Source organism: Lissotriton helveticus, chromosome 1_1, assembly GCF_964261635.1.
Source record: "Lissotriton helveticus chromosome 1_1, aLisHel1.1, whole genome shotgun sequence".
NCBI classification, from domain to species: Eukaryota; Metazoa; Chordata; class Amphibia; order Caudata; family Salamandridae; genus Lissotriton; species Lissotriton helveticus.
Genome location: NC_136057.1, coordinates 1,441,916,078 through 1,441,931,042, shown reverse-complemented (window position 1 = coordinate 1,441,931,042; position 14,965 = coordinate 1,441,916,078). Strand labels below are relative to the sequence as shown.

General features: G+C 43.5%; 1 protein-coding gene across 7 annotated transcripts in view; it reads left to right on the top strand.

Annotated features, from left to right (window-relative positions):
- The window catches only part of RFX1 (regulatory factor X1), a 529,043-nt gene extending 514,522 nt beyond the window's left edge, over window positions 1-14,521 (top strand). For all 7 annotated transcript variants that reach the window (XM_078685660.1, XM_078685656.1, XM_078685642.1 and 4 more), the window contains 2 exons: window positions 9,997-10,042; window positions 10,776-14,521. In XM_078685660.1, coding sequence (XP_078541786.1) covers window positions 9,997-10,042; window positions 10,776-10,942 — 213 coding nt within the window. In that variant the 3' untranslated portion in view covers window positions 10,943-14,521. The remainder of the gene's footprint in view (window positions 1-9,996; window positions 10,043-10,775) is intronic.
- Window positions 14,522-14,965: the final 444 nt, after the last annotated feature.

Sequence of the window (14,965 nt, the reverse complement as noted above, 5' to 3'; positions counted from 1 at the left end):
TTTGTGATCGTCGGGCTCGGCAATACGAAATGCAGCACCATAGCGACTCCATTCCGGATATCTTCGGAGAAGATTCCGGTATTCGACCTCCAGCTACGGAGCCAGAAGAAGAAGAGCAGGTCTCCATGTCCAAAGCTGACTTCGCAATGGAGTAAGAGGAAAACATCACTGCGGGACAGCGTACCATGAGTACAGATCCATCTGTGCCCATTCCACAAAAGGCAGGCTCTGGTCCCTCCTTCGCCCTAGGGTTCAGGTGACACCGACAACACGTTTCCTATGCCCCGCCCTCCGGCTCGGATCCGAAACAAAAAGAAAAGCTTCAGGCTCGGGCTAGCCCTGCTCTGATGCCAAAACGACACCTTCGGCTTTGAAACATAAGAGCAAGATACCTTCAGCACCAAAGATTGCGCCTTCTATGCAGAAAGGCTCGCAGCCGAAACCCTCCAAGCCTAAAGACTCGGAGCCGAGACATCCCAAGTCCAAAGACTCATAGCCGAGACCATCCAAAGCCAAAGACTCGGAGCCCAAATCCTCCAGGACCAAAGATTCTGAGCTGAAATTTTCCAAAACCAAAGTCTCGGAGCCCAAATCCTCGAAAACCAAGGACTCAGACAAGCTCAAACACACAGAGCCAAAATTACCAATGCCCAAGAGCTCGAAGCCGAAATCTTCGGCGTCAAAATCTCCAAGGGAAGATAAAGACACTTTCCCCAAAAAGCTTTTGTCGAATGAGCCAATTTTCAACCCAAAACAGAAAAAATAGGTTATAAATCCTAAACCAGGACATACTCAAGCAACCATTCCAAAGAAACGGAAAGCCAACTTGACAGAGGACCATCATGCCCCTCCTAAAAAGAATATAGGCACTAACCCTTCTCCTTCTTACAATTCACCTCCTTCTCCTCCTCCTAATCCCACCTTACTCATTACACCTATCAATTCACCACTTAGACCTATTACACCTGTGACCCTGATTTGTATCCCTCTAGACCTTCCCCACCTGATGACAACATTGGTTATGTTGAGCTCTTTAACAGGGCTGCTCATTACCATGGGGTAGAACTTCACACGGAGCCTTTAGAAGAGGATTTCCTTTTTGAGACACTTTCTTCCTCACAAAGAACTCATACCTTGCCAGTGCTGGAAGGTATGCTAAAACATACAGACAAGGTCTTTAAGGATCCTGTAAGGGCTAGAATTATCACTCCTAGAGTAGATAAAAAATACAAATCCACTCCTACCGATCCTATTTATATTAAAGGACAGCTACCCTTAGACTTTCTTGTAGTCTCCAACGCATGCAAGAGAGCTAACTCCCAAGCCACAGGAGACACCCCTCCTTCTGACAAAGAGTCCAAGCTTATCAATGCCTCCGGCAAAATACTAGCTTCTCAAGCAGCAAACAACTGGCGCATTGCTAATGCCCAGGCGCTGCTAGCACTTTATGACGGGGCTCATTATAATGAGCTAGAAAAACGCATACAACACTTGCCTGACCAATACAAATCAAAAGCTAATTACCTTATTCAAGAAGATAAACTTATTACTAATACCTCCATTAAATGTGCACTAGACGCAGCAGACACAGCAATTAACACAAGTATATTGTTAGGCTGGCACGCCTGGCTCAGGATCTCTGGATTTAAGCCAGAGATGCAAACCTCCATACTTAACCAACAATTTGGTAAAGAGCATCTTTTCGGCCCAGCTGTTAATACCATGCTGGAAAAGATGAAGAAGGACACTGAGGTCGCAAAGTCCATAGGGGCTTTACAGTTCCCTGCTAGTAGAGATTCCTATTGCCGCTCCTATTACAGGGGTGGCTCAAAAACCATGTCCACTGACCATGCCTCCTCCTCTTACAAGGGCAACAATCCATCCCCCTCGCCCAGAGGATTATCTAGAGGAGGTTATAGAGGAAACCATAATAGAGGAAGAGTAAGGGGTAATTCCACACGCTCTTCACCCGCAAATAAACGCTACCCCCCGATCATCCCACTCCTGTCGGGGAACTTCTCTCCCAATTCTTAACTGTCTGGAATTCAATCACCTCAGACAAGTGGTACTACAAATTATCCAATATGGTTACTGCCTGGAGCTTACAAACACTTCACCAAATATTCCTCCAAGAGCACATGCAATGTCACCGGAACATCTCACTCTTTTAAAGCAAGAGGTTCTATCTTACAAAAACACGCTATAGAACCTGTTCCGTTAATACATCAAGGGACCGGGGTATACTCCCTGTATTTCTTAATTCCCAAAAAGGACGGCTCTCTCAGGCCTATACTAGACCTCAGACAGCTAAACCGCTACATACAGTTGGACCACTTCCACATGGTCACACTCCAACAGGTGCTCCCACTACTTCAGCAAGGTGACTTTTTATCCACTCTAGACCTAATGAATGCCTATTTCCATATTCCCATTCATCCTGCTCACAGAAAATATCTCATGTTTGTGGTGGATAAACAACATTACCAATTCAAAGTCCTCCCATTCGGAGTAACTACGGCACCGAGGGTTTTCACCAAGTGCCTCGCAGTAGTCGCAGCTCATCTAAGAAGACAGCATATTCATGTCTTCCCTTACCTAGATGACTGGCTGATAAAAGCCAGATCACAACAAAGCTGCATACATGACAACTCTAAGGACAGTCCAATTGCTTCACAACTTGGGGTTCACCGTAAACCTCACCAAGTCTCACCTCCGCGAATCCAATACACGAGTGTATCTAGGAGCCACAATTGACACTTGCAATGCTCTAGCATACCCCAACCCAGTCAGGATTCGCAACATGCAAGCTCTAATTTCACAGTTTCAGCCTCAACACTCACTACCAGCCAGAGTGTTCATGCAACTAATCGGAATGATGGCTTCTTGCATCTTAATGGTTCCATATGCAAGACTTGAAATGCGTCCCCTACAGGAATGCCTCGCACATCAGTGGAGCCAGGCTCAAGGTCAGTTATCAGATCTGGTGTGGATAGATGGCCGTACTCATCGCTCGCTGCAGTGGTGGAACATACAAAACCTTTCCAAAGGACGGTCATTTCTCGATTCAGTTCCACAGATAGTGATAACAGCAGACGCATCCCTCACTGGTTGGGGTGGAAAAATGGGAAAATATACCATTTAGGGCATGTGGATTCTGCAACAAAAACAACTCCACATAAACCATCTAGAACTGCTAGCAATTTTTCTAGCATTGAAAGCCTTTCAACTTCATCTAGTAGGCAAAGCTGTCCTGGTTCGCACAGACAACATGACAGCCATGTACTACATACAAAAAAGGGGGGGGGGACGCACTCTCTACAGCTGTCACAGTTAACACAGAGCATCTGGAGATGGGCCATACCTCAAAAGATATATCTCCTTGCAGAACATATTCCAGGAGTACACAACCAAGTTGCGGATCTGCTCAGTCGCCAACGACAGCAGATACACGAATGGGAACTTCACCCTCAAGTTCTCCTCCTGTTCTCCCAAATGTGGGGCTTCCCAGAGATAGATCTGTTCGCCACCCACCTAAATGCCAAATGCCCAAACTTAGCGACCAGACATCCACACCCATTGTCCAAAGGCAATGCACTATGGATGAATTGGTCAGGGATATTTGCTTATGCTTTTCCACCTCTCCCACTCATTCCATTAGTGTTTCGGAAACTCAAACAGCACTCCCTGACGCTATCTTAGTTACTCCCACATGGGCCGGACAACCCTGGTTCACAATTCTGTTGGAACTATCAGTAGTTCCACACCAAAAGCTACACCTCTCCCCCAAGTTCTTTACTCAGAACCATGGAGAGATAAGACATCCAGATCCAAATCAGCTCAACCTTGCGATTTGGCACCTGAAATCCTAGAGTTTGGCTATCTTAATCTTTCGCCAGACTGTATGAATGTTATCAAAGAGGCTAGACGCACTACCACAAGAGCATGCTACGCAGCAAAGTGGAAGAGATTTGTTGTTTATTGTAACAACAATCACATCTATCCACTAGATGCTTCAATACAAAACATAATTTGTTATCTATTACACCTGCAACGTTCTAACTAAGCGTACACAGCCATACGCTTACATCTCGCTGCAATAGCTGCATATCTGCAAAATAGATAGCACTTGTCTCTTTTTAGAGTGCCCGCTATTAAAGCTTTTATGGAGGGACTCAAAAGACTCATTGATCCCAGACTTCCACCTTCTTCAGTGTGGAACCTTAACATAGTCGTTACAAGACTCATGGGTCCACCATTCGAGCCGTTGCACAAATGCGAAATACAACTTCTCACTTGGAAAGTAGCCTTCCTTATAGCCATCACTTCTCTAAGAAGAGTGGGTGAGCTTCAGGCACTAACCATAGAGGAACCATTTTTGCAAATACACCAAAGCAAAGTGGTCCTTAGAACTAACCCCAAATTCTTACCTAAAGTCATCTCTGCCTTTCATATCAACAAATCTGTTGAGTTGCCTGTATTCTTCCCTCAACCAGATTTTGTGGCAGAACAAACTAAACAACTCTTTGTTTTTTTTACTCCACCACATAAAGGCAATCCCATTTCAAAATCAGGCATTGCAAGGTGGATAGTTAAGTGCATTCAAATATGCTACATCACAGCTAAACGCACACTAACAATTCCCCCCAGGGCGCATTCTACATGCAAACTAGGGTCTTCTATGGCATTCTCCGGAAACATACCCATAGATGACATCTGCAAAGCTGCAACATGATCTACCCCACACATATTCACAAAACACTATTGTGTGGTGGTGTTAGCAAAACAAGAAGCTAATGTGGGCCAGGCTGTTTTACGAACACTATTTCAAACCACTGCAACAGCTACAGGTTAGCCACTGCTTCAAAATAACTGCTTTTAGTGTATGGTAAAGCATATGATATACAGCTCATATGCCTCAAACGGAAAATGCTACTTACGCAGTATGCATCTGTTCTTGGCATATATAGCTGTAGAGTCATATGCACCCACCGCCTCCCCGGGTACCTTTATCTGTTTCAGTTATATCTCACTTAGATACAATTTACATGGACATCTCTCATTACTTTACTAACTCCATCATCACCCTTTATAGCAGAGCAATCTAAGGATGGAGTCGGTGCCCATGCGCACTATCACCGAAAGGAGGAGTAACTTACCTCGTGACTACAAGACTTCTTCGAACAAAAACAAAGTGCAAACTTCCGGACCCAACACCAGTTGGCGATCTATGCTAAAGCATATGAATCTACAGCTCTATATGTCTATATGCCAAAAACAGATGCAAACTAGATAGGTAGCATTTTCCTTCATCAAAGATGTACAAGAGCGACTATTAAATCAATACATAATATGTGCTCGCAGCTTACTAATACAGTAATAGTGGCTGACAATGGTTTGCTTCACTTAGTCAACGACATTTGGACCCACTTAACAACGTGGGGTCTCATCAGGACCTAGCAATGATGGGGCACCTAAAAAAAATGATAACCATAGTGTCAATAATGGTTTGTTGGTGAAAAATAAGAGAAAAGCATATCTGGGGATGACTGTCAGATAATGTGGTGTGCACAGTGTGGGGGTGAAACCAATTTTTTTAAACTTAAAGCAGAGCTTTTCCAATTCTTCCCAAAAATAAGCCTAAGAATATTTTTCAAAGACAATGAATTGGCCACACAAGAATTGGTTACAGTTCTACGACCGCCATCGATCTTCTATCCCTCTAATTCCATGATGCCACCTGAGTTAGTTACTTTTGAGAAACTCATCTACCAAGTGTTTTGTTCCCTATAACACCAGTCTAGCAGAAAGAGAGGCCCTAAAGAACCTAAAAAATGATTTTGGAAACTGTAGTTATGAAGGCAGGAAGAAACAAGCATAAACACCTTCTCCACAGAGAGAATTACTGGATAAAAAGATTGGACACTGACGTGGAATGGTTTGAATGACAGAATGGAGTTTAGTTACCTTTAATCCTCTTGGGATAATTCAACATACCCCCTTTCAGGGCACAACACTTATTTTTCCAGGTGCACCGTCATTCCCTTTTTCTGGGTTGGACTAGTATTTTTTATTTCTGTCATACAGGGACAATGGACACTTCAAGATGGCCTCCACCTGTATTGATGTACATTGCTAAACGACTGTATTTTGATCGCAACTTGTTTTCACATTTATCACTTCAAATGTTTTCTTGCCAGTACTTTGGGTGATTATGGCATTTATTTTTTACTGTTAAATTCCTTCACCTCTTGTTCTTTAATTCACACATCCTTTTTGCATCACAAGCTTTACATCATACACACACGTTTAAAGATGGTCCCCATTATTCAGGTCTAGTTGACCTTCATTTTAAGTCACTTCTAGATTGCAGAGCACGTTATACGTTGCATGTAAGGGTTTTCTTTTTAGTACATTTAGGATGGCCCCCACCATTCTTGATAGTCCAACTTTTAGGTCTAGTTGACCTTGCAAAATTTAAGGTGTTAGGGAAGCTTGTTTTGGTTCACCACGATAGAACACAGTGGATATATGGGTCTTCCGTGACTGGATAGTCCCGTGAGTTGACATCTGCACCTGCGGGATTGATTTAATGGGGGTTATGGGATCGGTATATAGAGCAGATTGCATGATTATTCACTAGAAGCAGTTTTATCACAAGAGCAGCTGTCTTATTTTCACTGATTGTTCACTTAACCAGCACTTAACGTGTGTGGAAAGGTTAGTTTGTCACTTTTTATATACTGAGTTGCTTGCTCACTGACTTGGTCATGCAGAGTTTTCGTAGTTTTTGTCAGCAGGAGGGTAATCCAATTGTTGTACTCACAATATCTACAATAGCACAGGAGTCTGCTGTTGAGAATGCACGAGGCTGTGAAAATGCTGTTATTTGTTTAGCACACGGTTAATTCCTTTATCACGTATACACATCGGAGGTTGTAACTTTGGTGATAAGTTTGACCTGCAGTTAACAAGTGTTCACTGCAGTTCAGTTTTGAGAGATGTTGGTACACATGTAATAGTTTATTAACATTGAGCCAGTTGATTGGTACTGGTTGTGAACCTCATATATTGTTTTGCTTGTAGATGTTTTATCCCCTGGCTCCAGCCCGAAATGCATCGGGATGGGACACTCTACTCTAGACTTGTGTATAAGCACATGTTGGAATTCTTGAAGATGGTGTTAAAGATTGAATGTTGAGAATTCAAAGACCATAAAAGAATAAAATGCTTTATTGAAATATGATTTACTAACAGTGAGAATTGAAGAAGTTTTCATCCCTGGTTCTAAGGGCATCAAGCTGTTCAAATAGGGACATGAACCCCATTCGGGGAACGCTGTTTTCATACATTTATTCCATACACTCAAGGATCAGTGAGTGAATCCCCTCTGTACGCCACAAAATTGAAACCAAAGGAGGGCGTGTTCCTTTACATTTTAGACTTCACATGAGACCTTTACAACAGTGTCAGGAGGACCAGTGGAATAAGATCTCAGGCAGCTAGGAGAAAGGTTTGAGGCTGCTGCAATCAACAATCTAATAAATGCCATGTTATTCTCAATTAAAACAATTTACTGCAGAGAATAACATTTAATCAGGACCTTCTAGCCCAAACAACAATTACAGCTGTGTCTCTCTGGGAATGGGGAGTTCACAGCGGTCACCTAAAGGCTCAAGACGCAAATGGTCAGAGCCGAAGACCTTTCATATTAACTTGCTGGAATTGAGATTAGTCCTTCTGGCCCTGAAGTTGTTCCTTTATTCACTTCAAACTCCCTTCTTGAACAGAAGTACAATACAAAAACATTGTATTATCTGAACAAGCAGGGAGGGATTCATTTCAGACCTCTGTCCGTGGAATCACAAGCGATCTGGAAATGGTTAATAGACTTGCTCATCGCTGCGGTTCACTGTCAGGGATTCAAAAACCAGAGGTAGACACACTTCGTAAGTAATTCCAAGAAAACTATGACTGGTTCTCAATATTGGCATTCTGCCACATGCAATCCAAGACTGTAGTTTTACTCAAACACATTTGTTTGTAGAAGCAGGAAACAGGAGTTGGCAGGTTATGCCTCCAGATACTACCAGTCAGGGCCAAAATGGACTGCCCTTCTGATAGATTATTCAAAGAAATTTCTGTTCACATTTTCTTGCACCTCGGTTTCTGCTGATAGCCAGTTCTGATTAAGCACTATCATTCCAAGGCCAGGTTGATCCTGATAGCACCAGAATGGCTACAACAGTGATATATCATGTACCTACTACATTATTCAAATGGCAGAGAGCTAGAACTATGGGGAAGTAACTTTTTCTTCTTCCGCATTTTTATCTTATTTTTATATTAATATTATTCTTAAACAATTGCTTATTTGTTTCTGTTTCCTTTGACAGGGGTTTCACATGTGTTTTAAGAGAACCGTAAGACAAGAAATGTATAAACGGTGTCTCCTTGATGCCTACTTCTGTTTAAGAACTTTTAACGTTGATCAGCTTCTTAAGGGAGGGTGAGAACAGTCTACCTAAACATGTACAGTAAACATAGCGATTAAGATAGCAGTAATCACAGCCCTAGACTAAATAGCTGATGTTCCAAAACCTTGTAATGTTACTTTTTTTTTTTTGCAGAGTTTTATATAGCGCGAACTAGACCCGAACTGAATCAGGTATCAGAGCGCTTTACATAGCACCAGTTACGTTACATGAGGACACGCATTCATTTTAGGCACGGGGAGATTAAGTGATTTGCCCAGAATCACAGGAGGTTTTTGGCGTTGTTACCGAGACTCGAACCCAGATCCCCAGGTCCGAGGTCGAGCGCCCTAGCCGTTAGGCCAACCCCTCTCCCCTACTTAACTTTAGATGCAGTGTATACATCTACACCAATAACACAATGTTGTGGAGTGAGAAAAAAGTAAACATTTACTGATACATAAAGAGACAAAGAGTAGAAAGGAAAAGTAAGGCTGAGGTAGGCAGCGTGGTTAGAGTAGAGTGGTTATATATCATCCCTCATTCAAACTTGCTGAAATACAATTCTTCATATTTGTGAATCCAACTTTAGTATGTATATGGTTATCCTAGTCGTATCTGTTCATTATTTCTATGATGGTTTAACTTTTGGACTTAGACCTATATTTTATGCCTGAGGTGGTCCATGCATATTTTTCTGGGATATCATTTTTGACATATGGTTATCATATATGTATGTGTTTTAATTCACATATATGTGTATACCTTTTCTGGGAATTCAAAGTATGTGAATCTATCAAAGACCTCAAAGCTTGGTGGCCATCATCAGTCTAACCTAACCCATGTTAGGTCTCTGTGATCTGATGACCATCTACAAGGTGGCAGCAGGCACAAGCAATTCAGGTTATCGGCTGGGGTAGATTTGAGTAAAAATAGAAAAGCTACTTTTAGCTGAAAATACTCAGTTTGGCTCAACCAAAAACACCTTCTTTGACTTTAACACAAAAGGAAGGATACAGAAAAGGTGTAGACGTCCTTGACAAACAAGTAACACACACTTACATTGTATCTCTTGATTTCGGTCTTTCAAACTTGGGGATTGGCCAAAGAAAGGATAGAGGGAACTGCAAGGGTTCGCCCCAGATGCAGTAACAAAAGTACCATTGTACAGTGCCTGCATAAGCAATAGATAGATATTTTACTTGATATTTACAACTAACCACCTCAAAAAGAAGCAAACTATAGAGGCCCAGTCAAACACTGTGTAAAAGTGTAGGGGCCCTTTTCATGAATTACATCATGCAAAGCCTCTCATTCTTTCTATTGCTACAATCATGAACCCTGTGTAACAGGCTTACAGAGCAAGGGGACAGAATGAAACATAATCTACAGGTCACTGGTGGTAGACCCCCCCTCTTAAGGAACATAATGAATGAGCGGTGAAAGGTAGTGGCAAGTGTACTGTTGTGTAATATGAAATCCAAAGATGACAAAAGACTAACCTGCCTGTTGTTTCAATCTCTAGTTTGCCAACCTTGGAAGCACCTTGAACCCACTTGACCCAGATAAAGGTGAGTTCTGCAAACTGTGCTCTGAAATGAGGGGGCATTCTGGATGTTCGTGCTGTTGTCAGGTGGAGGCAATCTGATGTGTTTTGAGGCAGGTCTAGAGTAAGGCAGTTGAGGTGGAAGAAAGGTGTGGTTTGAGGTTGAGCCAAGAGTGGTGTTGCATGCAAGCAGGTCTAGGGTACAGAAGATGTTCTGTGTCAGGTCTGATGTAAGGCCAGTCCGGTGTAAAGCAGAGGCAGATATGTTGTTAAGCAGATCTTGTGTAAGGCAGAAGCAAGTCTGTGGTTAGGAAAATACAGATATCTTGTAGGACAGCCGTTGGTCTTGTGTTAAAAGGGTCCTTTTCATGAGGTTTAGAGTTTGTATTAATTGGATGGTCTCAAGCAGTTCTGCATTGCTGGCTCTCTTTAATGCAACATTTAGCAGGAAGTGCAGACTTATGTGACTCTCTGAAAGATTGCACACTGGAGAATGGGCGTTCAAGAAATGGGCAGGTGGCCCTACTGGTCACTGTGGTTAAACTGGCAGGACTAGCTTAGTGGAAGCAGTTGTACAGTGGATGTCCTATTTCTCCATCGAACCCGAGGAAAAGGAGAGGAAGGGGATATGGAGTGTAGACTTTTAGCTTTTATCTCACAAGTAAAGGGGATGGGTAGGTCAGTTTTGCTTAGTCAAGCGCAGGATCTGAACTGAATTGGAAAATAACTATCAACGTCTTTCTCTGTCTCTCAACTAGATGAGGAAGAAGAAGAGGAAGATGAAAGTGATGATGAAATGTCTCAGGACATCTCCCTCCATACCAATGACTCTGCGACCCTAGTAGCAGAGTCCATGGAGCCCCCACTCAAGCTGGCACGGACAGACAGCCGAGGGCTTTTTGTCCAAGCTCCCCCTTCTACCTAACATTGATGGAGCCTGAATCGAACAGAGGGAGCCAAACTGCTCTGTTGGCTCTGCTGCCTTCAGAACCACTGAAGGAATCTTCCATAGAGTGGATTTGGCCCTTTCATGGAGTAAGACCCTTGGGGAAAGGATATCCTCCCATCTCTGGGGAGATCATAACTGCAAGAAGCCCTCATCATGAATACTAATGGAATTCTCAGGGGCAAAGCCCCCACCAATACCAGTGCCTCCTTCTGGTAATCCGCCTGCTGGAGATGACTGCAAAGGCCTCTTCCGCCCCTGTCGGGTCCTTGTAATGCTCAGAAGACTGTGGACAGATGTGCTGGGTGAGAACATCCTACCAGCAAAACACATGCAGAGAAACCCATTCTGCACAAGTGGAGCAGAGTGACCTCCGCGGCAGGCCGGTGTTTTCTGCATTATTGTGTAAAAGGTGTGCAGGTGTGTATATGGAATGAATGTGTGCAGTTATGTATGTGCTACACCTCTCTTTCTGTGGAGAGGCCTGCTAGTAGCCCTTTTGTAAAGGTTTCTGCTTAACATCGGATTCCAGTAAGGCCAAAATTCAAAGTTTTCACATTGCCTTATTCTCTGGAGCGGAGTCTTTTCCCAGGGCCTATTTTCTTCTGTCTCTTCGACCTTTCCTCGGTTCTCAATCTTTCCCAAGTTCGTGTGCCTCTATTATGGGGTATCCATGCCAGGGGCGAATACTATTCCCAGTGTTTAACCTCTCTTCGTGGCTCCGTCTCTACTGGGCAGTGAGAGCACAGGAGTTGAAGTTTATCTTGGGTAAATCTTTTCACTTCAAAATATATTTGATTTGCCGGAAAGAACACAAAGCCACTACATACAATGAGACATTGTTACCCTTTGGCATGACCCTTAAATATATGCAAGTCAGTCAAGGTCCCTCAAAAATAGGAATACTTCTATGCGCACCTGATACAATTTGACATATGTTGTCTATGACATAGCCAGATGTTGCAGCGCCTGCAAGCTGACCGTGGTCCTCTGAAGCTGCACTGCATTAGACCTTGAGCCAGCATTGTGCAGTACCATGCAGTCCCAGCTGCTGCTGTATAGGGCAGTATAATCTGTCATAGAGTCCCCTCTCATGCAGTACTATGCAGTGTACTTCACTTGGACACTACACCGCTGTGGTTTTCATTCCCTTTGTATGCTGGTTTGTAGTAGGTCTGAATTCTCTGACTGATGGGTTTTGGAGCGGAAGCGGTCATTAGTGCCGTAGAGAGCTGAAGATGATGGAGCAGCAGCAGCCTTTCCAGTAGGGTGCCCTGTGCCCATAGATATTTCAGCAGTGGTCTGGCACTGAGGTGTGCTATCTCAGGCAATTGTTAGACTGTGTGCTGAAATCGCAGTTTGATGCTCCATGTGCATCTGAACAGCAGTTGAAAGCAGTAGCAAATGATTTGCTGTGCAGATCTCTCAGAGTTGCAGCTGGCACTGCAGGGCTGTGTTGTGCCTTTTGTGTAGAAGAGCAACAGCATGTTGTTCCCTGCAGCCAGATTTACTAGCTACTGCCTCTTAAGGGCTGTTAATGGATTACAGCAAGTTCAGTGCCATCCATGCCCCTCGTTATAGGTAGCCTTTGCCCATGCAGCATTTTATTCTGAGTTGCAGTCTGTGCACGCTGGCTGAATTCTACCTTCATGGTGTTTCGGAACCATGCAGTAATGACTAAGCTTTCTCCTGTCCAATATGGTTAAGCTGCTACAACAATCTGGTATTGTTTTGTCTATGAATTGCCACTATGATATTCTCTCACCTGTGGAGTGCCAGCAAAGGGGGCCCCTTGTCCACATAGTGCTACCAACTATTTCCCTCCTGACAGCCTTCAGGCAGGGACCACTTACATACTTTATATTAACCTGGTGTGCTCTCAGCCGTACAGTGTTGGCGTGGTGTCATTCTGCCCCCGGAATTGCAAACCTTATGGGCTAATATCAGCAGTGCTAAGTTTAGATAGCATTACTTTTCCTCTCTGATCCATGAGTTTTAGGGCTTTGACACCACGTTTATCAACCCAAGTCTTGCCGTACCGCCCACCTGCTAACATTGGCATCCTTTGGACAAGGTCTGACCTTAGTACGTAGATGATTATCCATGCTGCTGGTTGCCTGGTTCAGATGAAAGCAGTGTGCATGTTACTTTGTTGATAAATATTGCCTTAACCCAGCCTTTTCCTCAACAATATCCAGGGACTTTAACAAGCCTGAGAATTTTAAAGCATCCCTACTTGGAGAGAGACAAGAGAACAGACACAAGGAACCATAGTCTTTTCTGCAACCTTCGATGGCCTTCAGTGTCACCAGTGTCCTACACTTTCGCCATCAGACATTGTTTGCCTGCTCACTGACTCTGCATCCACCATGTAGTGCTCTCTCACTCTCATCAATATTGTTCAGATTCCACCATCTGACAAGCCCTGCATTATTAGCACTCAGGTCTACCTTTTCACGACTGACCAAGTTCTGCTCACTTACCATTGCCAATACCTTTCCCTCAGCAGTTGTGCCTGCACTCTCATCCACCCAGCATGGTCCATTCACTGCCTCTGTACCCCGTTGGCACTTCCCAAGTCCTTTTCTTGTAATCCCTCAAAATTGTCCAAGTCTCGTCATATTGTGCCTCAGTATTGTTCCGAAACTTCCCTCTTATCCCTCTGCCTGGACCCATCCCTGCATCCCTCAGCTTCACTTGGCCTTCCCTTTTATCCTCTTTTGCGTCACTGAGGTCTTGCCCTACCAGCTCATCTGCATTCTTGCCATCTAACCCCTAAGTACAGTCCCAATGTTGTCCTCCTTTCGTTCAGCATTGCCTAGTCCTACCTGGTAACCCCATAGCATCACATAGGTTCTCACAGCTCAGCATCAACCTAAAGCCTACACTCTCAAACCCTCGACCAGCCTTCCAGTCACTCACCATCTCATGGTGTCTGCCGCTCATCATCATTCACTTACTTTCTTCCCTCTTCCTATGAATCCCGAAATTATCAAATGTGCTTTTGCCATCTGTCATGCCAGGTCTCATGGCTATGGCCCATTCGCTACTTGCCCAGAGATGTTGCTCTCTTACACCTCACACCAGGCCTAGTGGTTGTGGCCCTTTTACCACCCTACCTGAGTGAACAGATAGCCAATCAATCATCCCAGTAGTTCGACTAACCATGTGATTTGTGTAGATATTTTCTGATCTGTATGATAAGTTGTGTGACTCTTGTGAGATTTGGGGAAAGATATCAAATATTTGGGGGGTGTTCAACCATCATGGCCTTATTTATGTAATCTTTTCAGTGCATTTGATTCTGTGATATAGATGTTTTATTGCAAATCTACATATTGTATTTTATATAAATTATATAAAGTTGTGTGTGCTACAGCAGCAGTGTTTTTGCCGTGCTGTTCAATGGAAGACTGTTGTCTTTATCCTGGTCCGTGCCTCCTGGGGCAGTGCCCGTGCTGCAGACGTCCATTTACGTAGGAGTGCCAGTGATGTTTTCTACCTTTTTGTAGTATTTCTTAAAATCAATAAATTCCACTGGGCTCTTTGACTTCTTAACTTGACTTTTTCATTTCTGAAACATGTTTGATTCAGGTGTAGCCTGGCTCTGTGAATCTAAGCTGTTGAGTATTTTGCTGCTTTTTGTCAAGAAACTACAATTGTGGGCAGTAAGTGTTGGGCATGTATGTAGTCATGCTCCCTGTATGTTGCCAAAACCCTTAAAACCCCTCGCGATTGGTTGCTATTCTCAAGTTATTTTTTTACCGTCATGAGTGGATTTAACAAGAACTTACTCCTGTGGTTAACTCATATTTTAGCTAAGTATAAAAACACTCCAATGTAACAACATTGCAGACACAAACGTGGACAGTAAAAGCAAACAAAAAACCCTTGATGAAGACTGATGTACATCAACCCATACTCCAGACAAAAAGACACTAGCTGCTTCACCCCTGAATAAAGAAGTACTTCTTCCATTCCTGCTCAAACCTGAGCTGTTAA